General features: G+C 43.7%; 1 protein-coding gene across 12 annotated transcripts in view; it reads right to left on the bottom strand.

Moving 5' to 3' along the window:
• MCPH1 (microcephalin 1) overlaps positions 1-20,746 on the bottom strand; it is a 232,935-nt gene extending 212,189 nt beyond the window's left edge. For all 12 annotated transcript variants that reach the window (XR_012007363.1, XR_012007364.1, XM_072775785.1 and 9 more), the window contains exons 1-3: positions 20,647-20,746; positions 19,100-19,191; positions 11,265-11,383 (exon numbers count right to left, since the gene is read on the bottom strand). Coding sequence is in view for 10 of the 12 variants with exons in the window: in XM_072775785.1 (XP_072631886.1) it covers positions 11,265-11,383; positions 19,100-19,191; positions 20,647-20,686 (251 nt within the window). In the remaining 2 variants the exon portion in view is untranslated. The remainder of the gene's footprint in view (positions 1-11,264; positions 11,384-19,099; positions 19,192-20,646) is intronic.
• Between the last annotated feature and the right edge of the window lie 415 nt (positions 20,747-21,161).

Here is a 21,161-nt window from a genome sequence, read left to right as displayed (position 1 = left end):
GGACTAGCAGTTCATCTCCTGTATGGCTAGCATCACCAAGGCTTGAAGAACTCGGAGAATCAAAGCAAATGCCCACCACAGGTCTGCATTTTAATGCTAAACAAGTTAAGTGCTTGCTAAAACAAAGTCAAGTCAACACTCTTCAGAGCAGTATAAAAGATTGCAGAGTCTAACATTTACAGTGTCCAAAACAAAACTCTAAGTTAAAAGGTCACATTAAAAGCCAGAAAATGTGACACATCCCTAAGATAAAACAACAGATGCCAACCCTGAAATGCTGGATTTATGAGACAAGGGACTGAAGGATCTACTGTCACTGTACTCTGCAAGAGAACGGAAAACACACATAAGGAAAGACAGGAAAAGCAAAACATACATAAAGAGCCAGGTGCAAATGCCAGAGATGTAAAATACATGTGCCACAAATTTACTAAATGTACTTAATGACAGAAAAAAGTTGATGAAGAGTCAATTAACTTGAATAAGGATCAATGTGAAGGAAAAAAATAACTGAAAAGTAATTAACAAAAACTAGGGCATCAGGGACAAGTAGGGATGTTTCAAAGACAGCATTACAATTATGTAATACTTTTTGCAATTATGGCCCACAGGTCACCCTGGCTCACTACCTGTTTTTGTTTTTTTAAAAAAGATTTTATTTATTTATTCATGAGAGATAGAGAAGCCTAGACACAGAAGAGGGAGAAGCAGGCTCCCTGCAGGGAGCCTGATGCAGGACTCGATCCCAGGACCCCGAGATCACACCCTGAGCCAAAGGCAGATGCTCACTTGCTGAGCCACTCAGGTGCCTACCACCTAGTTTTATTTTTTTTATTTTTTTATTTTTTTAATTTTTTTAAATTTATTTATTATAGTCACAGAGAGAGAGAGAGAGAGAGAGAGAGGGAGGCAGAGACACAGGCAGAAGGAGAAGCAGGCTCCATGCACCAGGAGCCCAACGTGGGATTCGATCCCGGGTCTCCAGGATCGCGCCCTGGGCCAAAGGCAGGCGCTAAACCGCTGCGCCACCCAGGGATCCCCCACCTGGTTTTAAAATAAACTTTTACTGCAACACAGCCACCTCCGTTTGTCTGCTGCTTCTCTAGAGGCTCCTTTCACACTACAGGAGCCGAGTAGTTAAATAAAGACCATATGGCTCCCAAAGCCTAAAATAAAGGCATACCTCATCTTACTGTACTTTGCATATTTGTACTTCCTGTGCTTTATGAACTAGGTTTGTGGAAACCCCACACAAAGCAAGTCCATCAGCACTATTTTCCCAACTTTATCTGTTCACTTAATGTCTCATTTTGGTAATACTCCCAATATTTCAAACTTTTTCATTATTATATTTTTATGGTGATCTGTGATCACTGATCTTTAATGTTACTACTGTCATTATTCTGGGGTTTCACGAACCACACCGATGTAAGAAGCCAGAACAAGTAAAAAAACTACACCAGTTAAGCCATGAATGCAAAGGAAAAGTTCTTGAAGGAAAATAAAAGGGCCAGTGAACACACAAATGATAAGAAAGGGAAGCAGCCTTATCACTGACACAGAGAACGACTCGGTGGTCTGGACAGAGGATCAAATCAGCCACAACATTCTCTTAAGCCAAAGCCTGACCCAGAGCAAGGCCCTAACTCTGTTCGGTTCTAGGATGGCTGGGAGAGGGCAGGAGGCTGTAAGAAACCTCTGAAGCAGCAGAGGCTGGTTAGCGGGTTGGAGGGAAGAAGCCTTCTCCACCACGTGAAAGCACAGGTGAAGCAGCAGGGGCTGATGGAGAAGCTGCAGCAGGTCCTCCGGAAGACCTGGCTCAAGAGTTCAGGAAGGTGGTGGCTACACTCAAGCCCAGATCTTCAGTGTAGACCCCACAGCCTTCTGTTGGAAGAAGATGCCATCTGGGACTTTCACAGCCGGACAGAGTCAGAGCCTGGCTTCGAAGCTGCAAGGGACAGGTGCGGACTCTCCTGCGAGGGGCTCACGCAGCTGGGCCTGCAGATGGGAGCCAGGGCCCACCCACCATTCTGAACGTCCTAGGGCCCTTCGGAATGATGCCACATCTACTCTGCCCGCGCCCCATACATGGAACAACACGGCCTGGGTGACGGGACATCTGCTTACGACGCACTTCACTGAATACGAAACCCACTGCTGAGATCAAATGCTCCGAGAAAAGGATTTCTTTCAAAATACCGCTGCTCACTGACCGTGCACCTGGTCACCCAAGGGCTCTGAGGGAGACGGACAATGACATTAACGTGGTTTTCATGTCCGCTAATGCAGCATCCATCCTGCAGCCCGTGGATCAAGGAATCATCTCAACTTTCAAGTCTTATGACTAAAGAAATGCATTTTGTAAGTCAATAGGTGTCACAGATGGTGATTCCTCTCATGGATCTGGGCAAAAGAGAAACTGAAAACTATCCAGAAAAGATTCACCATTCTTGATGCTGTTAAGAACATTTGTGATTCATAGGAAGGGGGTCAGGATACCAACACAAACAGGAATTTGGAAGTAGTGGATTCCAGCCCTCATGGATGACTCTGAGGGTTCAAGACTTCATGGAGGAAGTCACTGTCCATGGGGTGGAAGGAGCCAGAGAACGAGAATAATCAGAAGTGGATCCTGAAGATGGGACTGCACTGCTGTGCTCTCATGATCAAACTTGAACAGATAAGGAGCTGCTTCTTGTGGATGAGCAAAGAAAGTGGTTTCTTGAGATGGAATCTAATTGTGGTGAAGGTGCTGTGAAGACTGTTGAAACGACATCCGAGGATTTAGAGCATTACATAAACTTAGTTAGTAAACCACTAATAGGGTTTGAGAGGAATTTGAAAGGAGTTTGAAATATGAAAGAAGTTCTACTCCAATTTGAAAGACATTCTACTGGAGATAAAATGCTATAAAACAGCATTGAATGCTACAGATAAACCAAACCGTTTGTGAAAGGAAAACTCAATCAATGTGGCAAATCTCAATGTTCTTATTTTAAGAAACTGCCACAGCCATCCCAACTTAAGCAACCACCACCCTGATTAGTCAGCAACCATCAACACTGAGGCACGACCTTCCACTAGCAAAAACATTAAGACCAGCTGAAAGCTCAGATAATTACCATCTTCTCAGCAATAAAGTATTTTTTAAATTAAGGTATGTATGTTTTTTAAACAATGTTATTGCACGTTAATGGACTATAGTACAATGTAAATGTAACTTATATGTACTGGCAAACCAAAAACTTCACTTTATTGTGATATTTGCTTTATTGCAGAAGTCTCAAGCCAATCCCAAAATATGTCCAACATATGCCTGTATTTACTATCTGTCCTTTTACAGAAAAACTTTGCCAATCCTGTCAGCAGCTAATTAGAAAAAAGCAAAAAAAAAAAAAAAAAAAAAAGAGGTAATGGGACAGAAAACGTATTTGAAGAAACCAGAAACTAATCATATTTTTAGAAAAAAATATATAACCTTGTGCATTCAAAAAACTCAATGAAATCTACCCAAAATCAATCAAAAAGCACCACACCTACACAAGTTAAACTTCTAAAAACCAAAACAAGAGAAAAAACTGGAAAGAAGTCAGAGAAAAAAGTCACAGTACTTACAACAGAGAAATGATGTGAATGACTACCGGGTTCTCAAGAGACACCAGAAGACAAAAGACTACAGGAAAAACTTTCAGGCAGTTGGAAAGAAAAATAAACAAACACTGTCAATTTGGAATTGCATACCCATGGAAAATATCATTCACAAGTAATGATGGAATAAGAACATTTTCAGACAACAAAAAACTAAAATAATTTGTTAAAAAGAAAGGCTAACCAGAAACATCTGAGTGGCTCAGTTGGTTAAGCTTCTGTCACTTGATTTTGGGTCAGGTCATGAGTTCAGGGTCCTGAGTTCAAGCCCTGTGTTAGGCTCCATACTCATCAGGGAGTCTGCTGGAGATTCTCTCCCTCTCCTTTGCCCCTCCCACCTCCACATGCGTTCCTGCTCTCTAAAATAAATAAATAAATCTTTAAGAAAAAAGAATACTTAAAAAGCAGTACAAACCAACTAGATCTAACAGATACCTGTAAATAGAACATTCCATCCATGCAACAGAACACACATTCTTCTCAAGTGCATATTCAATATTCTCCTGGAGAAATCAAATATTAGGGAGTAAAACAAGTCTCAATTATTTTAAAAGGACTGAAATAATACAAAATATGTTTTATGATACAGTGGAATGAAATAAGTTATCAAAAACAGAATGAAGTTTGGAAAACTCACAAATACATAGAATTTAAATAAGAATCTTCTAAATAACAAATGGGTCAAAATCACAAGAGAAAGCAGAAAATACTTTGAAATAAATGAAAACAAAAACACAACATACCAAATTTTATGAGATGCAGCTAAAGCAGTTGGAAGTAAATTTTTAACTACAAACCCTTATATTAAAAAAAAGGAAAGATTTCAAATCAAGAATCTAATCTTCTACCTAAGGATATTAGAGAAAGAGTAAACCCAAAGTAAGCAGAAGAAAATATGAAGATTATAGAGTGAAAAGAAAGAATAGAAAAATAGAGAAAAATCAACAAAACCAAAAGTAGGTTTCTTGAAAAGATAATAAAATCAACAAATCTTTTTGGTTAGACTAATCAAGACAAAAGAAGATTACTAAAATCAGGAATGAATTACTATCACTACTGACCTTATAAAACTAAAAAGGATCATAACAAAAATTCTACAAGCACGTATACCAACAAATTACATAACCTAGGTGAAATGAAAAAACCCTAGAAAGATAAACTATTCAAACTCAAGAAAAAGCATAAAATTGAAGCAACCTATAGCAAGAGATTGAATTAGTAAACCAAATCCTTTCCACAAAAGCAAGCCCAAGACCAGATGCTTCCTGGGAATTTCACCAAATGCTTAAAGAATTAACAATCATACTTACAAACTCTTCAAAAAACAGAACAGGAACACCCAGATGGCTCCATCATTTCAGTGTCCAACTCCTGGTTTCAGTTCAGGTCATGATCTCAGTGTCTTGAGATCAAGCTCTGCAATAGGCTCTGCACAGAGCATGAAGCCTGCTTTTAAGATTCTCTGTCTCCCTTAGCCTCTCCCTCCCACTTGAGAATGAGCACAGGCACATGCATGCTCTTTCTCTCTCTCCAAAAAAACAAAACAAAACAACCGAAGAACATGCACGATCCCAACTCATTCTATGATACCAGTGTTGCCCTGACACCAAAATCAGGAAAAGTCATTATAAGACAACTATAGACCGATATCCCCTGTGAATACAGATGCAAAAATTAAAAGTAAAAACAAAGTACTAGCACACTGACCTGATAATTTAGGGGGAAAAAAAGTATTTACAATATGATCGATCAAGATTTCTGCTAGGAATGCAAGGTTGGTCCATATGAAATCCATAAACCTAATACAAACTTCATATAATAAAAAAAAAACGAGTATCTCAATAGATGCAGAAAGAACACTTGACAAAATCCAACACCTTTTAATGATAAAAACAAACGAATCCAAACAAAAAACTAGGAAACTTCAACCCGAAAAAGAGCATCTACAAAAAATCCACAGCTAACAGAGGAGTGAAATACAGAAAGCTTGTCTCCTAAGAAAACGAAAAAGACGAGGATAAATTATTACCACTTTTATTAAACACTGTGCTACAGGTTGTAGTCAGGACAATTACACAAGAAAAAGAAATAAAAGGCATTCAGTCTGGAAAGAAAGAAGTAACAGCTATGTCTACATACATATTACACAACAGTGTATATAGAAAAATCTTACCGAAATCACAAAAACACATAGAGCTAATAAATAAGTACAGCAAACTTGCAGGATAACAAAATCAATATAGAAAAATCAGTGGTATTTCTATATGTTAACTATTGAACAATCTAAAAATGAAATTAAGAAAGGAATTCCATTAATAATAGCACCAAAAAAAAAAAAAAAAAAGGAGTAAATTTAACCTAGCAGGTATAAGACTTGTATACTGAAAATGACCAAATCTCACTGAAAGAAGTTAAAGATCTAAAAAATTTAAAACCCATCCAATGGTCATGAATTGCAATACTACATATTTTATAACACTTCCCTAATTACAGACACAACACAATCTGTATCAAATCTCAGCTTTTTTTTTAAAGAAATTGACAATATATAATCCTATATAATTCATATAGAAATGCATGGGAGTCAGAATAGTCAAAACAATCTTGAAAAAAGAAAAACAAAACTGGAGGACTCACGCTTCTCAATTTTAAAACCATAGTGGGGCGGGCACCTGGATGGCTCAGTCAGGTTAGCAAGACTTTTGGTTTTGGCTCAGGTTCTGATCTCAGGGTCTGATCTCGGGTCATGAGCCCACACTGGGCTCCCCACTCAGTGCTAGCCTGCTTGGGACTCTCTCTCCCTCCCCCTCTGCCCTTCCTCGCCACAAGTACATACTCTCTAAAAAAATTAAACAAATATTTAAGAAAAAAATAACTATAAAGCTACAGTGATCAAGACTGTGTAGCACTGGCATTAATTATAAATCTATAGGTCGATGAAACAGAACAGAGAATTTAGAAATAAACCTATGTGTCTATGGTCAACTGATTTTCAAGAAGGAACTAAAACAATTTTATGGGGAAAGAACAGTCTCCCCAAATATGGTGCTGGAACACCTAGATAATCACATGCCAAATAGTGACAGGGAAACCCTACCTTATGCCCTGTACAAAAATTAACTCAAAAAAACCCCATAGATTTAAATATAAAGATAAAACTATAGCTCTCGGAAGCATAGGTGTAAATTTTCATGCCTTGAGATTAGGCAGTGATTTCTTGGATGTGACATTTAAAGCAAAAGCAACAAAAGAAAAAATAAATATAATGAACTTAATCCAAGTTAAAAACATTTTTCCTTGAAAGGATACTACCAAAAAAAGTGAAAAGACAATTCACCAAAAGAGTGAAAATGTTCGCAAATAATATATATAATAAGAATATTATAGGGACGCCTGGGTGGCTCAGCAGTTGAGCGTCTGCCATTAGCTCAAGCTGTGATCCTGGGGCCCTAGGATTGAGTCCCGCATCAGGTCCCCGCAGGGCCTGCTTCTCCCTCTGCCTATGTCTTTGCCTCTGTCTGTGGGTCTCTCATGAATAAATACATAAAACATTTTTAGGGATGCATGGGTGGCTCAGCAGTTGGGCAGCTGCCTTCAGCTCAGGTTGTGATCACGGGATCCGGGATCGAGTCCCACACTGGACTCCTGCGAGGCACCCGCTTCTCCCTCTGCCTGTGTCTCTGCCTCTCTGTGTGTCTCATGAATAAATAAATAAATCTTTAAAACATAAATATTTTTTTTAAAAAAAGAATATTATATCTAGAATATATAAAGAACTCTTACAACTCAATAATAAAAATAACCCAACAGTTTAAACTGAGCAAAGTACTTGAACAGACATTTCTCAAAGAAAGATAGACAAATAGCCAATAAAAACATGAAAGGCTGCTCAACATCACTAACTAGGTGAATAAAACTATACTGAGACACCACTTCGCATTCAGTATGCTAGCTATAATCATAAAGAGGGATAATAATCCTCAAACACTGCTGCTGGAAAAGGGAAAATGGTATAGCCAATTAAAAAAAAAAAACAGTTTGGCAGTTTCTTACAAAGCTAAAATATATAGTTTCCACATGACAGCAATTCCATCCTTACATGTATACAGCTGACCTTTGAACAATATGGGTTTGAACTACATGGACACACTTATACACAGTATTTTTATAGTACAAAACTGCAAATTTATTTTCTCTGATTTTCTTACCAGTTCTTTGCTCTAGTTTACTTTGTTGTAAAAATATAGCATCTAAAACATATACAAAATAGTGTTGTTTGTTAGCGGTAAGGCTTCCAGCCAACAGTGGACTACTAAGTAGTCAAGTTCTGGAAGACTCAAGTTTTATGGGGATTTTCAACAGTGTAAGAGTCGCTGCCTCAGCCCCCACCTTGTTGGAAGGTCAACTATGTATTTACTTTACATGACTCAGGAGGAGTTCCATCCCTAGATAGATAGATATCCAAGAAAATTAGAAATACGTATTCACAGAAAATCTTGTACACCTATGTTCACAGCAGCATTACCCATGATAGCCAAAAATACAAATAACCGGGATGTCCATCAACTGCAATCAAAAGATAAACAAACAAAAAAAAGATAAATAAAATGTGGTATACTCATACAAGGGAGTATTTCTCACCCACTCAAATGAATGAAGTACTGATGCAAGCTACAACATGAAGGAACCTTCAAACCAATATTCTAAGTGAAAGAAGCCCAATATAAAAGGCTACATACTGTAGGATTCCATTTATGTGAAATGTTCAAGAATAGAGAACTTGGAGATACAAAAAGCAGATTTGTGGTTCCCAGGAGCTGGGGCAACACAGTGACCGCTAATGACTAAAGAGCTTCCTTTTGGGGTGATGAAAATGTTCTTAAATTAGACAGTAGTGGAATGCCTGGGTGGCTCAGGAGTTGAGCGTCCACCTTTGGCTCAGGGTGTGATCCCGGGAGTCAAACATCTGGCTCCCTGCATAGGGCCTGCTTCTCTCTTTGCCTGGGTCCCTCCCTCTCTCTCTCTCTCTCATGAATAAATAGAATATTAAAAAAAAAATTAGACAGTAGTGACAGTTACAAATCTCTCTGAGCAAATTAAAAACTACTGAAATGTATTCTAGAAAGACCTCAGTATCATTATCCTTGTTCCCCATATCCTTGCAACCCCCTTTATGGTGGCAAAATCCAACCCCAGTTAAAACCAACACTCTGCTTCCTTGCTGCTTGTAGGTTGCTAGATCAACACCTGTCCCGTTGGGTGCTCAGGGCCTCAGGGCCTCATGTTCAACTTAAAATCACCATCTTCAAGTGAACTGTTAGTCCTGCCCTGATCCACCCCCTCTCCCAAGTTCCTAGACAACTACGTCAAGTGTTGCTGTTCTCTTCAAACCTGCAAAGCCTCTCATTCTCAGATCACAATCTTGCTTGCTCTCACTGAAGGCAGCATCAGGAAGGAATTTCCTCAAGACCTGAAGCCACATCTACTCACTGAGCAGCAACTGTCCCCTAAACTCTGCATTCCCTCCTCTCCTTGATCCCACATAACCCATCCTACATAGCCTGTAGGATACATGAGATTAACCTATATATACCCGATATAACCCATCAGTTTATGTGCTAGAGTCTAGCCCCTCAGCCCCCTTAATAAGCCACTAGCATGAGGAAAGGTCTCCTCTTGCCTCTGCATTAGCAAAATTTCCCTCTACTGGACCAGTTCTGTCAGCACAGATGCTGTCATTTCTCCCGTCTTAAACAATCTTCTCCACTCCACAACCCCCTCCAGGTACTGCCCCAGCTCTCTCTTCCCCCATTGCAGTACCCTCCATGCACTGCTTACCACAAATGCTACTTGAACAAGCTTTGCTCCCACTAATCTGCTAAACTGCTGGTCAAGATCCCAGAGATTCCACATTGCTAATTCCAGCGGTAACCTCTTGGACATGCCTTTGCTCAACCTGTTTGCCAGAGCTGATCACTATTGCCTCCTTGACAGCTTTCTTCACCTGACTTCTAGAATCCCATGCTGACTGGTTTTCCTCCTCAACATCCAATACTAGGGTGCTCAACCTTGGAACACTTCCATTCCCCGTCTATACTCACCAAGAAGAGGTCACATCCAGATTATGGCTAAATAACATCCGTATACAGAAGTCTCCCACATGTTTATCTGCAAACTCTGCCAAGGGCTCCACGCTCCACCTCACAAGTTCCTAATCAACACCCCGAATTCAATCCAAGTGGAATTCATGATCTCTTCTCCAAACCTGGTCCTTCTGAAGCCTTCCCAATCTCAGGAAATAGCAAATCCATCTTTCTAATTCCTCAGGCCAAACACATCACAGTCATCCTTGATTCTTCCCCTTCTTTATAAACTCACATCCAAATCCTCAGGAGATCTAGTCTGGCACTACCTTCAAAAATGCATCCTGAATCTGACCATTCTTCATGACCACGTCACTGCACCCTGATGCAGGCAACGCTTCTAGGCTGAATCATTCAGCAGCCTCCAACCACTCTCCTGCCTCTGCCTTTGCCCCTTTTCCACATACATTCTCCTGAATCACACTCCACAAGGTCCTAGTCATCTGACACCCTACTATCCCTCTGGCCTCAATCTCATCCAAGACTTCCCTTTGCCCACACCTCTTATGGCTTCAATTATGCTCCCCACAAAATTCAGGTGAAGTCTTAACCCCAAGTACATCAGAATGTGACCATACAGTTGACTCTTAAACAATGTGGGCTCTAGGGGCACCAACACCCCCTCCATTGTGCAATCAAAAATCCACCTGCAACTTTTGACTCCTCAAAAACTTAATGACTAATAGGCTACCGTGAGCCAGAAGCCTAACCGATAATAAGCAATTTACACATTTTGTAACATTATTACAATGTTACAATGTTATGATATACTGTATTCTTAAAATATCTAACTTCTTAATTTTTTCAGTATTTCAAGGCTGCAGTTTATGTTTTTTCAAACTGTAACAAATCTCCAAAAAATTTGCCAGTGCTGTTACTGAAAAACAATCCATGTATAAGTGGACCTGTATAGTTCAAACCTTCTTTTTTTCCAGGTGTCACCTATATTTGGAGATCTGGCCTTGGAAGGGATAATTAACGTTAAGTGAGGCCTCTAGGGTGGGCCCTCAGACAATACAACTGGTGTCCTTACAAGAAGAGATTAGGATGCAGTCACACAGCGACCAAGTGAAGACTCAGAAAGGACAGCCATCTGTAAGCCAATCCTGCCAACACTGACCAGAACTGAGAAATCAATGTGTGTTGTTTCGATGCTGTCTGTGGTACTTAAGCTATGGCACCTACGCAAGCATGATCTGCTTCATCACATTCACCTCCTGTGGCTACATGACTACACCAAGCCTATGCGTCTCAGGGTCTTGCGGTCACCTTCCCTCTCCACAGGGTTAAGGATTATACTAGGTCCATCTTCAACTGCTGAAACCAAGGCCTGAGAACAGTGAAGGACTTGCTCAAATAAGAGGTAGAGAAAAGACAAAATCACATTTTATCTGGTTCTGTGATATATGAGAAATATCTCCATACTTGACCAATACTAGCTACTCAGAGGAAAAAAAGAAAGAAATCACTTACTTTTCAACCCAGAGCACTGAGACGAGCTTCACGCCTCTCTTCTGTGCTTTGTCCCAAGTGCTCTGGTATCCATCTTTGAACACAACGTGAGTTACTTGTTTGTTAAAAGTTTTTGAAACCTGTAGACAAAAGGTAGAAGATAAAATGTAAATTACCATTTACAAACAATTTCCTAAGTAAAACTGATCAAAAAGGATATCTTATTCAATATTTGTCGAAAGGAAAACATCTAAAGCCCCTACCCCAGCAATTCCATTTCTCAGAATCTGTCACAGAGAACTCCCTACTCTAATAAACAGATAATGCCACAGCTAGGAAACCTAGCTGCTCCAGTTAGGATGGTGTGTTATACACGTGCTTATCTCTGCTCCCTCTACACCGAGTTAGAGCTCCACAAGGATAAAAGGAGGGAGAAAGGGATCCCTGGGTGGTGCAGCGGTTTGGCGCCTGCCTTTGGCCCAGGGCGCGATCCTGGAGACCCGGGATCCAATCCCACGCCGGGCTCCCGGTGCATGGAGCCTGCTTCTCCCTCTGCCTATGTCTCTGCCTCTCTCTCTCTCTCTCTGTGTGTGACTATCATAAATAAAAAATAAAAAATAAAAAAAATAAAAAAAAAAAGGGAGGGAGAAAGTAAGGAAGCGAAGATAGGAACTGGCACAGGAACTGGCAGTGCATTTTAGTAGAAGAGAGAATGGGAGTGGAGTCAAAAATAAAGAGATTTTAGACAAGCCTTGTACATCAAAGACAAAATAAAATTCACAGGAAGCAGACAACACAGGAAAAACTTATGTAATTAAAATTAAAAAGTATTATTTAATATATTTAGAAGAAAGTGACATTCATTTAAATCTTCAGAAGATACTGTATTCATGAAAGAATATCCAAAATGGGAGGCTATTTTTTTTTAAAGGATCAGAGAACTAAAGAGCTGTCGGAAATAAAAATATGATGACACAAGTAAAAAAAATGTCTATAGAAATGCTGGACAATAATAGATCTGAGAAACTGTACCCATGAACAACAAAAAGACAAGGAGATGGACACAATAGGAGATGTAAGATAAGAACATCAGCTTGATCAGGAGAACCAAGACCTAAGTAATAACAGTTGAAAGTAATACAGGAATAGAGAAAATGGAAAAGAAATCAGAAAATAGGGCAGCCCCGGTGGTGCAGTGGTTTAGCGCCACCTGCAGCCCAGGGCATGGTCCTGGAGACCCGGGATGGAGTCCCACGTTGGGCTCCCTGCATGGAGCCTGCTTCTCCCTCTGCCTGTATCTCTGCCTCTCTCTTTTTCTCTCTCTGTGTCGATCATGAATAAATAAATAAAATCTTTAAAAAAAAATCCAAAAATAATTCAAGAAAAATGTCTCAAATTAAAGGGCATGTGTTCTTTTTTTTTTTCTTTTTTATTTATTTATGATAGTCACAGAGAGAGAGAGAGAGAGAGAGAGAGGCAGAGACACAGGCAGAGGGAGAAGCAGGCTCCATGTACCGGGAGCCCGACATGGGATTCTATCCCGGATCTCCAGGATCGCGCCCTGGGCCAAAGGCAGGTGCCAAACCGCTGCGCCACCCAGGGATCCCAAGGGCATGTGTTCTAGATCAAAAGGACCCCCAAGGGCCTGGCATGAGAATGAAAACAGAACCTTACTAAGCTTATCATCGTGAAATTTCAGTGGAGCTGGAGTAAAGAAAGATTTGAAATTAAAAGAGAAAGTAAGGAAGCGAAGGTAGGAATAAATCACACCCAACAATGAGACATGACAATGGCATCAGACTTCCCAACAGCAATCTGGAAGTCAGAAAACAATAGAGAAGTGCCTTCAAGGGAAAATAATATATACCTAACATTTTACAATCAGATAAAATATCAATCAAAGGTAAAGAAAGGTATAATAATGGCATGTTCAAATTCACGGTGTCAAAAAATTGACCTTTATATGTAATCTTTCCATTAAGTGGAACTTGCCAATACATAATTCTTTTAACAATATTTAATTTTATCAAAGTATATACATACACTGTTTGAAAATAAAAAGGTAAACACCAAAAGAAACAAATAAAATGGATCTAGAAAAAGCTGCCTTAGAAAAATAAAATGGGAAGTATAGGGCTGGTTTCTCCTTGTTTGTACTATGAACTTCATGGCATCACACATTTGCCCTTTTAAGCAACATGTATGTATCACTTTGATAAAATATACATACATACTCTTTATCTATCTACCTGCCCACCTACCTGAAGGCCCTGGAGAGCTACTGAGGCAGTGAGGGATTATTACTGAGCCAAGAGTCTAGGTACAGATGGACACAGCCAGACAGAGGAGCCCAGCACTCGGTCATTTTTTTGTCAAATTTAGCAAACAACGGGCAGTACTTCTAAATGCCTCTAAAGACAAGAGGAACAAAAACTAGACTAAACTAGAATGGGGTAAGGGAGTGTGGCAAACCCTCACATCTTGGATGGGCATCTGAAGGGCTGACCTGGGAGTAAGGGTAACAGTCATAGAGGCCCTCAAAGATCTGTAGTCCAGTTTTAAATCATCTCCAATCCTGCAACTGGATTAAGACAGTCTTGGATTATGAGCGCTAAAAACACCATGACTGAGGCAAATGTGAATCTTTTCTAAAGAAAGAGAATATAATTCTGGGTCTCAAATTAATTCCAAAGAACTTTAAATACACACAAATACTGAACTAGAAAAAAAAAAGGTAACAAATCAAGTTTATCTAGAGACAAGAACAAAAAGCATTGGATAAAACAAAAAGTAAAAGCAGACCTAGATACTACAATCCACCCAACAAAGCCCTGGGGAATGCAGCTAAAGTCCAGCCTGGGGAGAAATGTACAACCTACCATGAATGCTGCTGAGATCCCAGCTAACCCACTCCAGGGTACTGCTGCCTTGGCATCCACTTTGTTTGGCCAAGCTTTCTGGAGGGGTCCTAAGCGAACACTAACCCCTTGTGCAAGCACATACCCTAGATAACAGCCCCCAGAGTCACAAGCAAATGTCAGTTCCCCGACCGCCCTTGTGAGCAATGGTCTCCTCTGCCTTCAAGATCATTCCTGTCATATGCCCTTAGATACGATTCTGGAACTACCAAAGCCTCCTTCTTTGGTTTGAATTGATTAACCCAGCCCTGAAGCAGGAAGCCGAAAGCTTTCCACCCAAGGACCCTAATAAAGACATATGCCTCAGGCTCTGCCATTCTCTCTGCCTGCACTTTGCCCTGAACTCCCCTAGTCACTCCTTTTTTTTTTTTCCTTTTTTTTTAAGATTTTATTTATTTATGAGAGACACAGAGAGACAGAGACACAGGCAGAGGGAGAAGCAGGCTCCTTGCAGGGAGCCCGACATGGGACTTGATCCTGGGACACCAGGATCACACCCTGGGCCAAAGGCAGGCGTTAAACCGCTGAGCCACCCAGGGATCCCTGCCCCCTTGTCACTCCTTAAGGGCATGTGGCATTATGCATCTCCTCCAAAACCTATAATAAACTTCTGTTTCAATTTCTCTATAGTCTGTTGTTGAACTGCTATTCACCATTCAGCATCCCATGTTCCACTTAACAAATATGAATTTAACAATCTCATAATAAATGCATGTAAAAAAAGTAAGAAGGCTAAATGTCAATGTACTCATCTTGAAAAGCTGGAAAAAGAACAGCTAATTAAAACCAATGAGCGAGTTAGAAGATAATAAAAGTGAGACCAGAATTAAGAAAAAAAAAAAAAAAAAGACCAAGACCACCAAAAGTTGACTCTTTGGAAAAACTAATTAATAAAACCTAAGTAAATGCTATAAGGAAAATAAGAAAAAAGGTACAATAACCAATATCAGTACCAAGGGACCATTTCTATAGATCATGAAGACATTGAAAGATTCAAACAGGATATGATGAATAGCTTTGATCCAATGAATTTGAAAATTTGGATGAAATGAATACTTAAAAAAAAAAAAACAGCTCTCTAAAAGCACTTTTAAGAACAGAAAACACACATATCCTCTAATCTTCAAACAGATTAAAAACTATAACAAAAAACAAAGTTTTCAAAAAATCTACAAAGAAAACTCAAAGACTAATTGGCTTCATCAGCAAATTATATGAAAAATTTAAGAGAAATAGTACCAATCCTATACAAACTTAGAATAAAAAAGAGAAAGAGTCACAATTCTGCAACTTGTTTTACAAAACCAGCATATCTTTAGTACTAAACCACATAATAGCATTACAGGAACAGAAAATAACCAGTATTACTCCTTGAAATATTTGTGGGGGAAAAAAAAAAAGAAAGCAATATATTGGCAAACTGTTACCAACAAATACGTAACAAGGATAATGCATTCCCACCACTTGAGTTTATTTCAGGACTGCAAAGTTGGCTAACATTAAAATAAATAGTTATTCACTATGTTAACAAAGTGAAAGGGAAAAACCACATGCTATATTATATACAGAAAACACATTTGATAACATTAAAAAGTTAATTCATGAAGAAAACAGCAAATTAGGATCTAAAAATCAATTTAAAAAAATACATGAGGCATATGATATCACTTATATGTGTAATCTAAAAAAACAAAACGGACTCATAAATACAGAAAACTGGTGCATACCAGAGGGGCAGGAGTGAGGAGACGTGCAAAATATGTGAAGATCAGAAAAGGTACAAACTTCCAGTTTTAAGTCATAGAGATGATAAGGACATCACAGGGATTATAGTCGATGATACCCTAATAACTTTGGTGACAGGTGAGAACTAGACTTACTCTGGTGAACATTTCACACTGTGCATAAATGTGAAATCACTATGTTATAAACCTGAAACTAATATGATATTGTATGTCAACCATATGCCAACTTAAAAAATAAAACAAAAAACCTGCATTAGGTGAAAATGCCAAAAGCTTTCCCTTGAGAAGAGGATCCAAAGATGCCTGATAACGTGCACTCTACTCAACACAGGCCCTCACCGGTGCAGTATGTCCAGAAAAAGAAATAGAAAGGGTCAGGATTAGAAAAACTACAAGTAACTGTCCTGTGCACATAACATTCAATTGTGTAGATTTTTTAAATCCCCAAAATGCCCAATCTCATCAATGAATTTGTAAGTCTTCTGGACACAAGGTGGATACGTAAAAGTTATTTCTATATACCAGTAAGAGAAGAAGGAAATTAAAAGATACTATTTATAATAGCATCAAAAATGACCAGAGAAGACAATAAAACATTACTGAAAGAAATTAAAGACATCAAAATCAACAAAGGCATATAAATTCATGGATTGGAAGATTCAATTTTATAAAAAATGTCAGTTCTCTCCATACTGTTCTATTTTCATCAATCCCATCCCAGTCAAAATTTCTAAAAAGCTGACAAACTGATTCTAAAATATATTTGGAAATGCAACAGGCAAAGAACAGCCAGGACCCCTTGAAGGAAAAACAAGACGACTCACGAAGGTTCATTGTAAGAGCAATTAAGACGGTGGTCCGTCCTGAGAACAGACAGACGGATACTGCAACATGCGGTTACCTGACCGATGACAAAGGTGTAACTTCAGAGACCGGTTAAAGGATGATCTTTTCAATAAATGGTGCTAAGATAAAAGAATATTCACGTGGAAAAACATGAAACTATTTCATACCACATATAAAAATCAATTCCAGATGTACAGTAAATCTAGATGTGAAAGGCAAAATGATAAAGCTTCCAGAAAATAACACAGGAGAAATCTTCATAATCTTGGTATAGGCACAGTTGCCTTTTTTTTTTTTTAAACAGGACACACAACAAACAAAGCTCACCGTAAAGAAATAAACTGTATTCCAATTATCATCAAAAGATACCACAAAAAAAGATGAAAAGACCAGCCACAGAGTTAGAAAATCCTGCAATTAATACGGCCAACAACGAGGCCAACTGAAAAATAGAGGGAATGCTTCCAAGTCAAGAAGAGAAGGAAATACTCAATGGGAATATGAGCTGGAGTCTTGAACAGGCTCCTCAAAATAAATATATGAAAACGCGCAGGAAAATATCGCGTCAGATCCTGATGACACACGGCCAGCAACTTACCCGTGGGCTGAAAGTAAAGACAGAACCAAGTACAGACAGCAGCGGCCTCCCACCCACTGGCACAGGCTCCGCTTTCTGCAGTGGCCGAATCCGTTAGGGACCACTGCTAATCTTCCGAGATGTGATCAATTGTCTTTATCATACGGGAAAATCCTTTGTTCTTAGAGGTTATACACAGTGAACCGATTTAGGGCCAAATTTTATCTGTGACTTTCAAATAGTTTAGGAAAAAAAAAAACCACATTCACATGTAAATACACTGTACAGAAGAGATGCAGACGAAGCAAGGAGGCTAAGATGTTAACAATTATTGGGCGTCTATGTCCCACTCTTCCGTTTGTAAGTTTTCTAAATAAAAAGCGGAAAGCAGAAAGCTCCAAGAGAGCGGAGGTGTGATGCTAACACACAGCGGTGAGGTCCTCACGGCCCTCCTCCCAGCCGTGCACCTGGGCTCTTAGCCAGGTAGGCAGCAGGTATGGAAACCAGGAAACTCGCTCTGGCTCCTACCCACCCACGGGCCAGAACCGAATGGGTCTTCTCGGGGTCCCAGGGCACCCTGCCCCTACTGGCTCAGCACTCTCCACCCCAGGCTGTGCCGTGCAGCAGGGTGGGGACTGGCACCAGCCAGACAGGACTTAGGAGCACCCTCTCTGCCCGTGAGTGGAAGTCCTTCTGTTTTATGCCCTGGGTGCCTCTCTCCCCACCCTCACCCCTGGTCCTGCGTTCACGCGTCTTCTCCCTTCACCCGCCTACGCTGTCGTCCCCTGCGCACCCCCCCCCCCCCAACACACACACGAATACACTCTGTCCACAGCTCAGGTCCCTCTGAGCATAGACGTCTGCACCACCTCCTTCACTCCCGGGCTAACGTCCAACCCTTACCCGTCCCACTGAAAACTGTGCTACACTCAACACCTTAGAGTTCCCAAACAACACCCTGGAGTTCCCAAAACCTAACATACACCCACCAGCGCCAACCTGTCTGGAGATTCTGAAGTCCATCCTCCTCCAACATCCAGACGCACGTTCCTGAATCTCGTGGATGCCCGTCTGTCCGAGTCCCTGCTCCCGCCACCCGCCCTCCACACAGTAAGCTGGCTGCACCTCCAGCCCCTTCCATCCTAACCACCGAGTCACTCCCACACCCGTGGTCTGCCCTGAGCCACAGGGCCTGACGCCCGACGACGCGCTCTCCGGCCTTGACGATCTCCAGTCCCACGTCTGTACCTCCCTGTGTCTGCCAGGTATTTTCAATGTGCCCAAACTCAGGATCTTTCCCTTCAAGACCTTCTGCTGCTCCTGTACTTCTCACTTCGGTCAACAACATCCTGCATCCAAGGAGCCAATGGCAGAAACCACGTTTCCAGCCTAGAGTCTTCCCTCTTCACCCAAAGGCCAACTATTCTCTCTCTCTCATTTCTAAAGTTATTTATTTGACAGAGAAAAAGAGCACAGCAGGGGGAGAGTCGGGTGGAGGGAGGAGCAGACCCGAGCTGAGCCGGGCTGGGGGCCCAGGACCACGACCTGAGCGGGCGGCAGGGCCTTAACCCCGGAGCCACCCAGGTCCTATAAACCCTGCTGTTTACACCGTTCCCGTCCCGGGCCGCCCTCCCCAACCCCGCTACTCACCCACGGTCTTCTCTGTCCTTCAGGCCTCACGTTCTAAGTACGACCTCCCGAAATAAAACACACGCCCGTCCCACGAGGTCCCGGAGGACCAACGTCGCGCAGCAAGGTCAGGGGACTTACCTTTGCCCCCATATCCACAAGCTGGTTTGTAAACGTCTTGGAGTAATTTTCTGTTCCATTCACTGACCAGACTTCAACATATGCCACGACGTCTGAAACACAGGGTACCAGCGCGAATGTATTTGAACACCTGGCCCCCCTCCGAGGACGACACACGGCGCGCTCTCTCGCTCTATCTACTTTAAGAGGTAGGTTTGCAGCTTCTTGTACCAAAAGCCGATTCGAAATCGCTCTGGTGCTGCACGGCTCCTAGAGCTGGGGGCAAACGACTTGGTTCCTATGCCGAGGCCGACCTCCTCAGCACGGCCGCCGGCCCAGATTCCTAAACTACACTTGGCTTTTCCGGTGAAGGATGTTCTGTGTAAAGGACCAAACAACCAACCGCTCAGTTCACGTACAGGGGACCGCCCCCCCCATAGGGACCCCCCCCCATGGGACAGGGAAGGTCCTGGACTGGGGACAGCCCCCCCCACAGGGACCCCCCCATGGGACGGGGAAGGTCCTGGACTGGGGACAGCCCCCCCCACAGGGACCCCCCCATGGGACAGGGAAGGTCCTGGACTGGGGACAGCCCCCTCACAGGGACCCCCCCATGGGACACGGAAGGTCCTGGACTGGGGACAGCCCCCCCCACAGGGATCCCCCCATGGGACAGGGAAGGTCCTGGACTGGGGACAGCCCCCCCCACAGGGATCCCCCCATGGGACAGGGAAGGTCCTGGACTGGGGACAGCCCCCCCCACAGGGACCCCCCCATGGGACACGGAAGGTCCTGGACTGGGGACAGCCCCCCCCACAGGGATCCCCCCATGGGACGGGGAAGGTCCTGGACTGGGGACAGCCCCCCCCACAGGGACCCCTCCATGGGACAGGGAAGGTCCTGGACTGAGGACAGCCCCCCCACAGGGACCCCCCCATGGGACAGGGAAGGTCCTGGACTGGGACAGCCCCCCCCCCCACAGGGACACCCCAATGGGACAGGGAAAGTCGTGTACTGGCGGACAGCCCCACCCCCCATTTCCCCCCAGGTCAGCACCCCCAGGTGAGCCCCCCATCCCCCCCACCCCAAGTCAGCCCCCTCACCCCCCACCCCCCCCAGGACCACCCTCCCACCCCATACCCGCCCCAGGACATCTCCCCCACCCCCATGCCCCCCAGGTCAGCCCCCCCAGGTCAGCCCCCCCACTCCATAGACCCCAGGTCAGCCCCCCACCCCCAGGTCACCCCCCCAGCCCAGCCCCCCCAGGTCAGCCCCCCTACCCCCAGGTCGGCCCCCCCAGGGCCCAGCCCAGCCCCCCCAGGTCAACCCCCCTACCCTCAGGTCGGCCCCCCCAGGGCCCAGCCCAGCCCCCCCTACCCCCAGGTCAGCCCCTCGAGGTCAGCGCCCCCAGGTCAGCGCCCCCCGGTCACCCCCCAGCGGCCGCCGCGCGGACTTCCGGAAAGGCCAGACCCGGTCCCCGCGCCAGCAGCCGACCCCGCGGCCCAGACCCGGGCGCAGCCCCGACCCCCGCGGCCGCGGACTCCGCGCCCAGAGCGCAGGGCCCTCACCTGCCAGGACCCGCCGCCCCCCGGGCCCCGGAGCCGCCATGAGCCGCGGGAGGACGCGCACCGCCGCCCCGCGCCGAGCCCCGCGGCGGAGCGGGCGCCACTGAGCATGCGCACGGCCGCCGCGCGTCCCCCTCCCGCTCCACCGAGTCCGCGCGTCCGCGCTTTGGCGGCAGCCGCGGGGCGGGACCTGGAGGCCGCCGCTCGCCTCCCCAGCGCCCAGCGCCCTGCCCCTCGGAACTGGGACGGCCCGGGTCGGACCCTCACATCCCCGCCGGGGGGGGGGGGGGGGCTCAGATCCCCGCCGGGGGCCCCCGGGGCTCAGATCCCTTGGGGGTCAGGACCTCAGGTCCTGCAGGGTGGCAGGGAGAGCCGGGTCCCGCCCTCCTCCGGGGGAACCCCGAGCATCACCTTGCGGGGCCCTGTACTACAGCGCGCCGAGCTCCGGACCCCGGCTTGGGAGGGGGGCCCTAGATCCCCGACTACCGCGTCCCACTCGAGCTCTGCCGCCCGCAAAT

This window comes from Canis lupus, chromosome 15, assembly GCF_048164855.1.
Source record: "Canis lupus baileyi chromosome 15, mCanLup2.hap1, whole genome shotgun sequence".
Lineage (NCBI taxonomy): Eukaryota > Metazoa > Chordata > Mammalia > Carnivora > Canidae > Canis > Canis lupus.
This window is presented reverse-complemented; position numbering and strand designations above follow the sequence as displayed.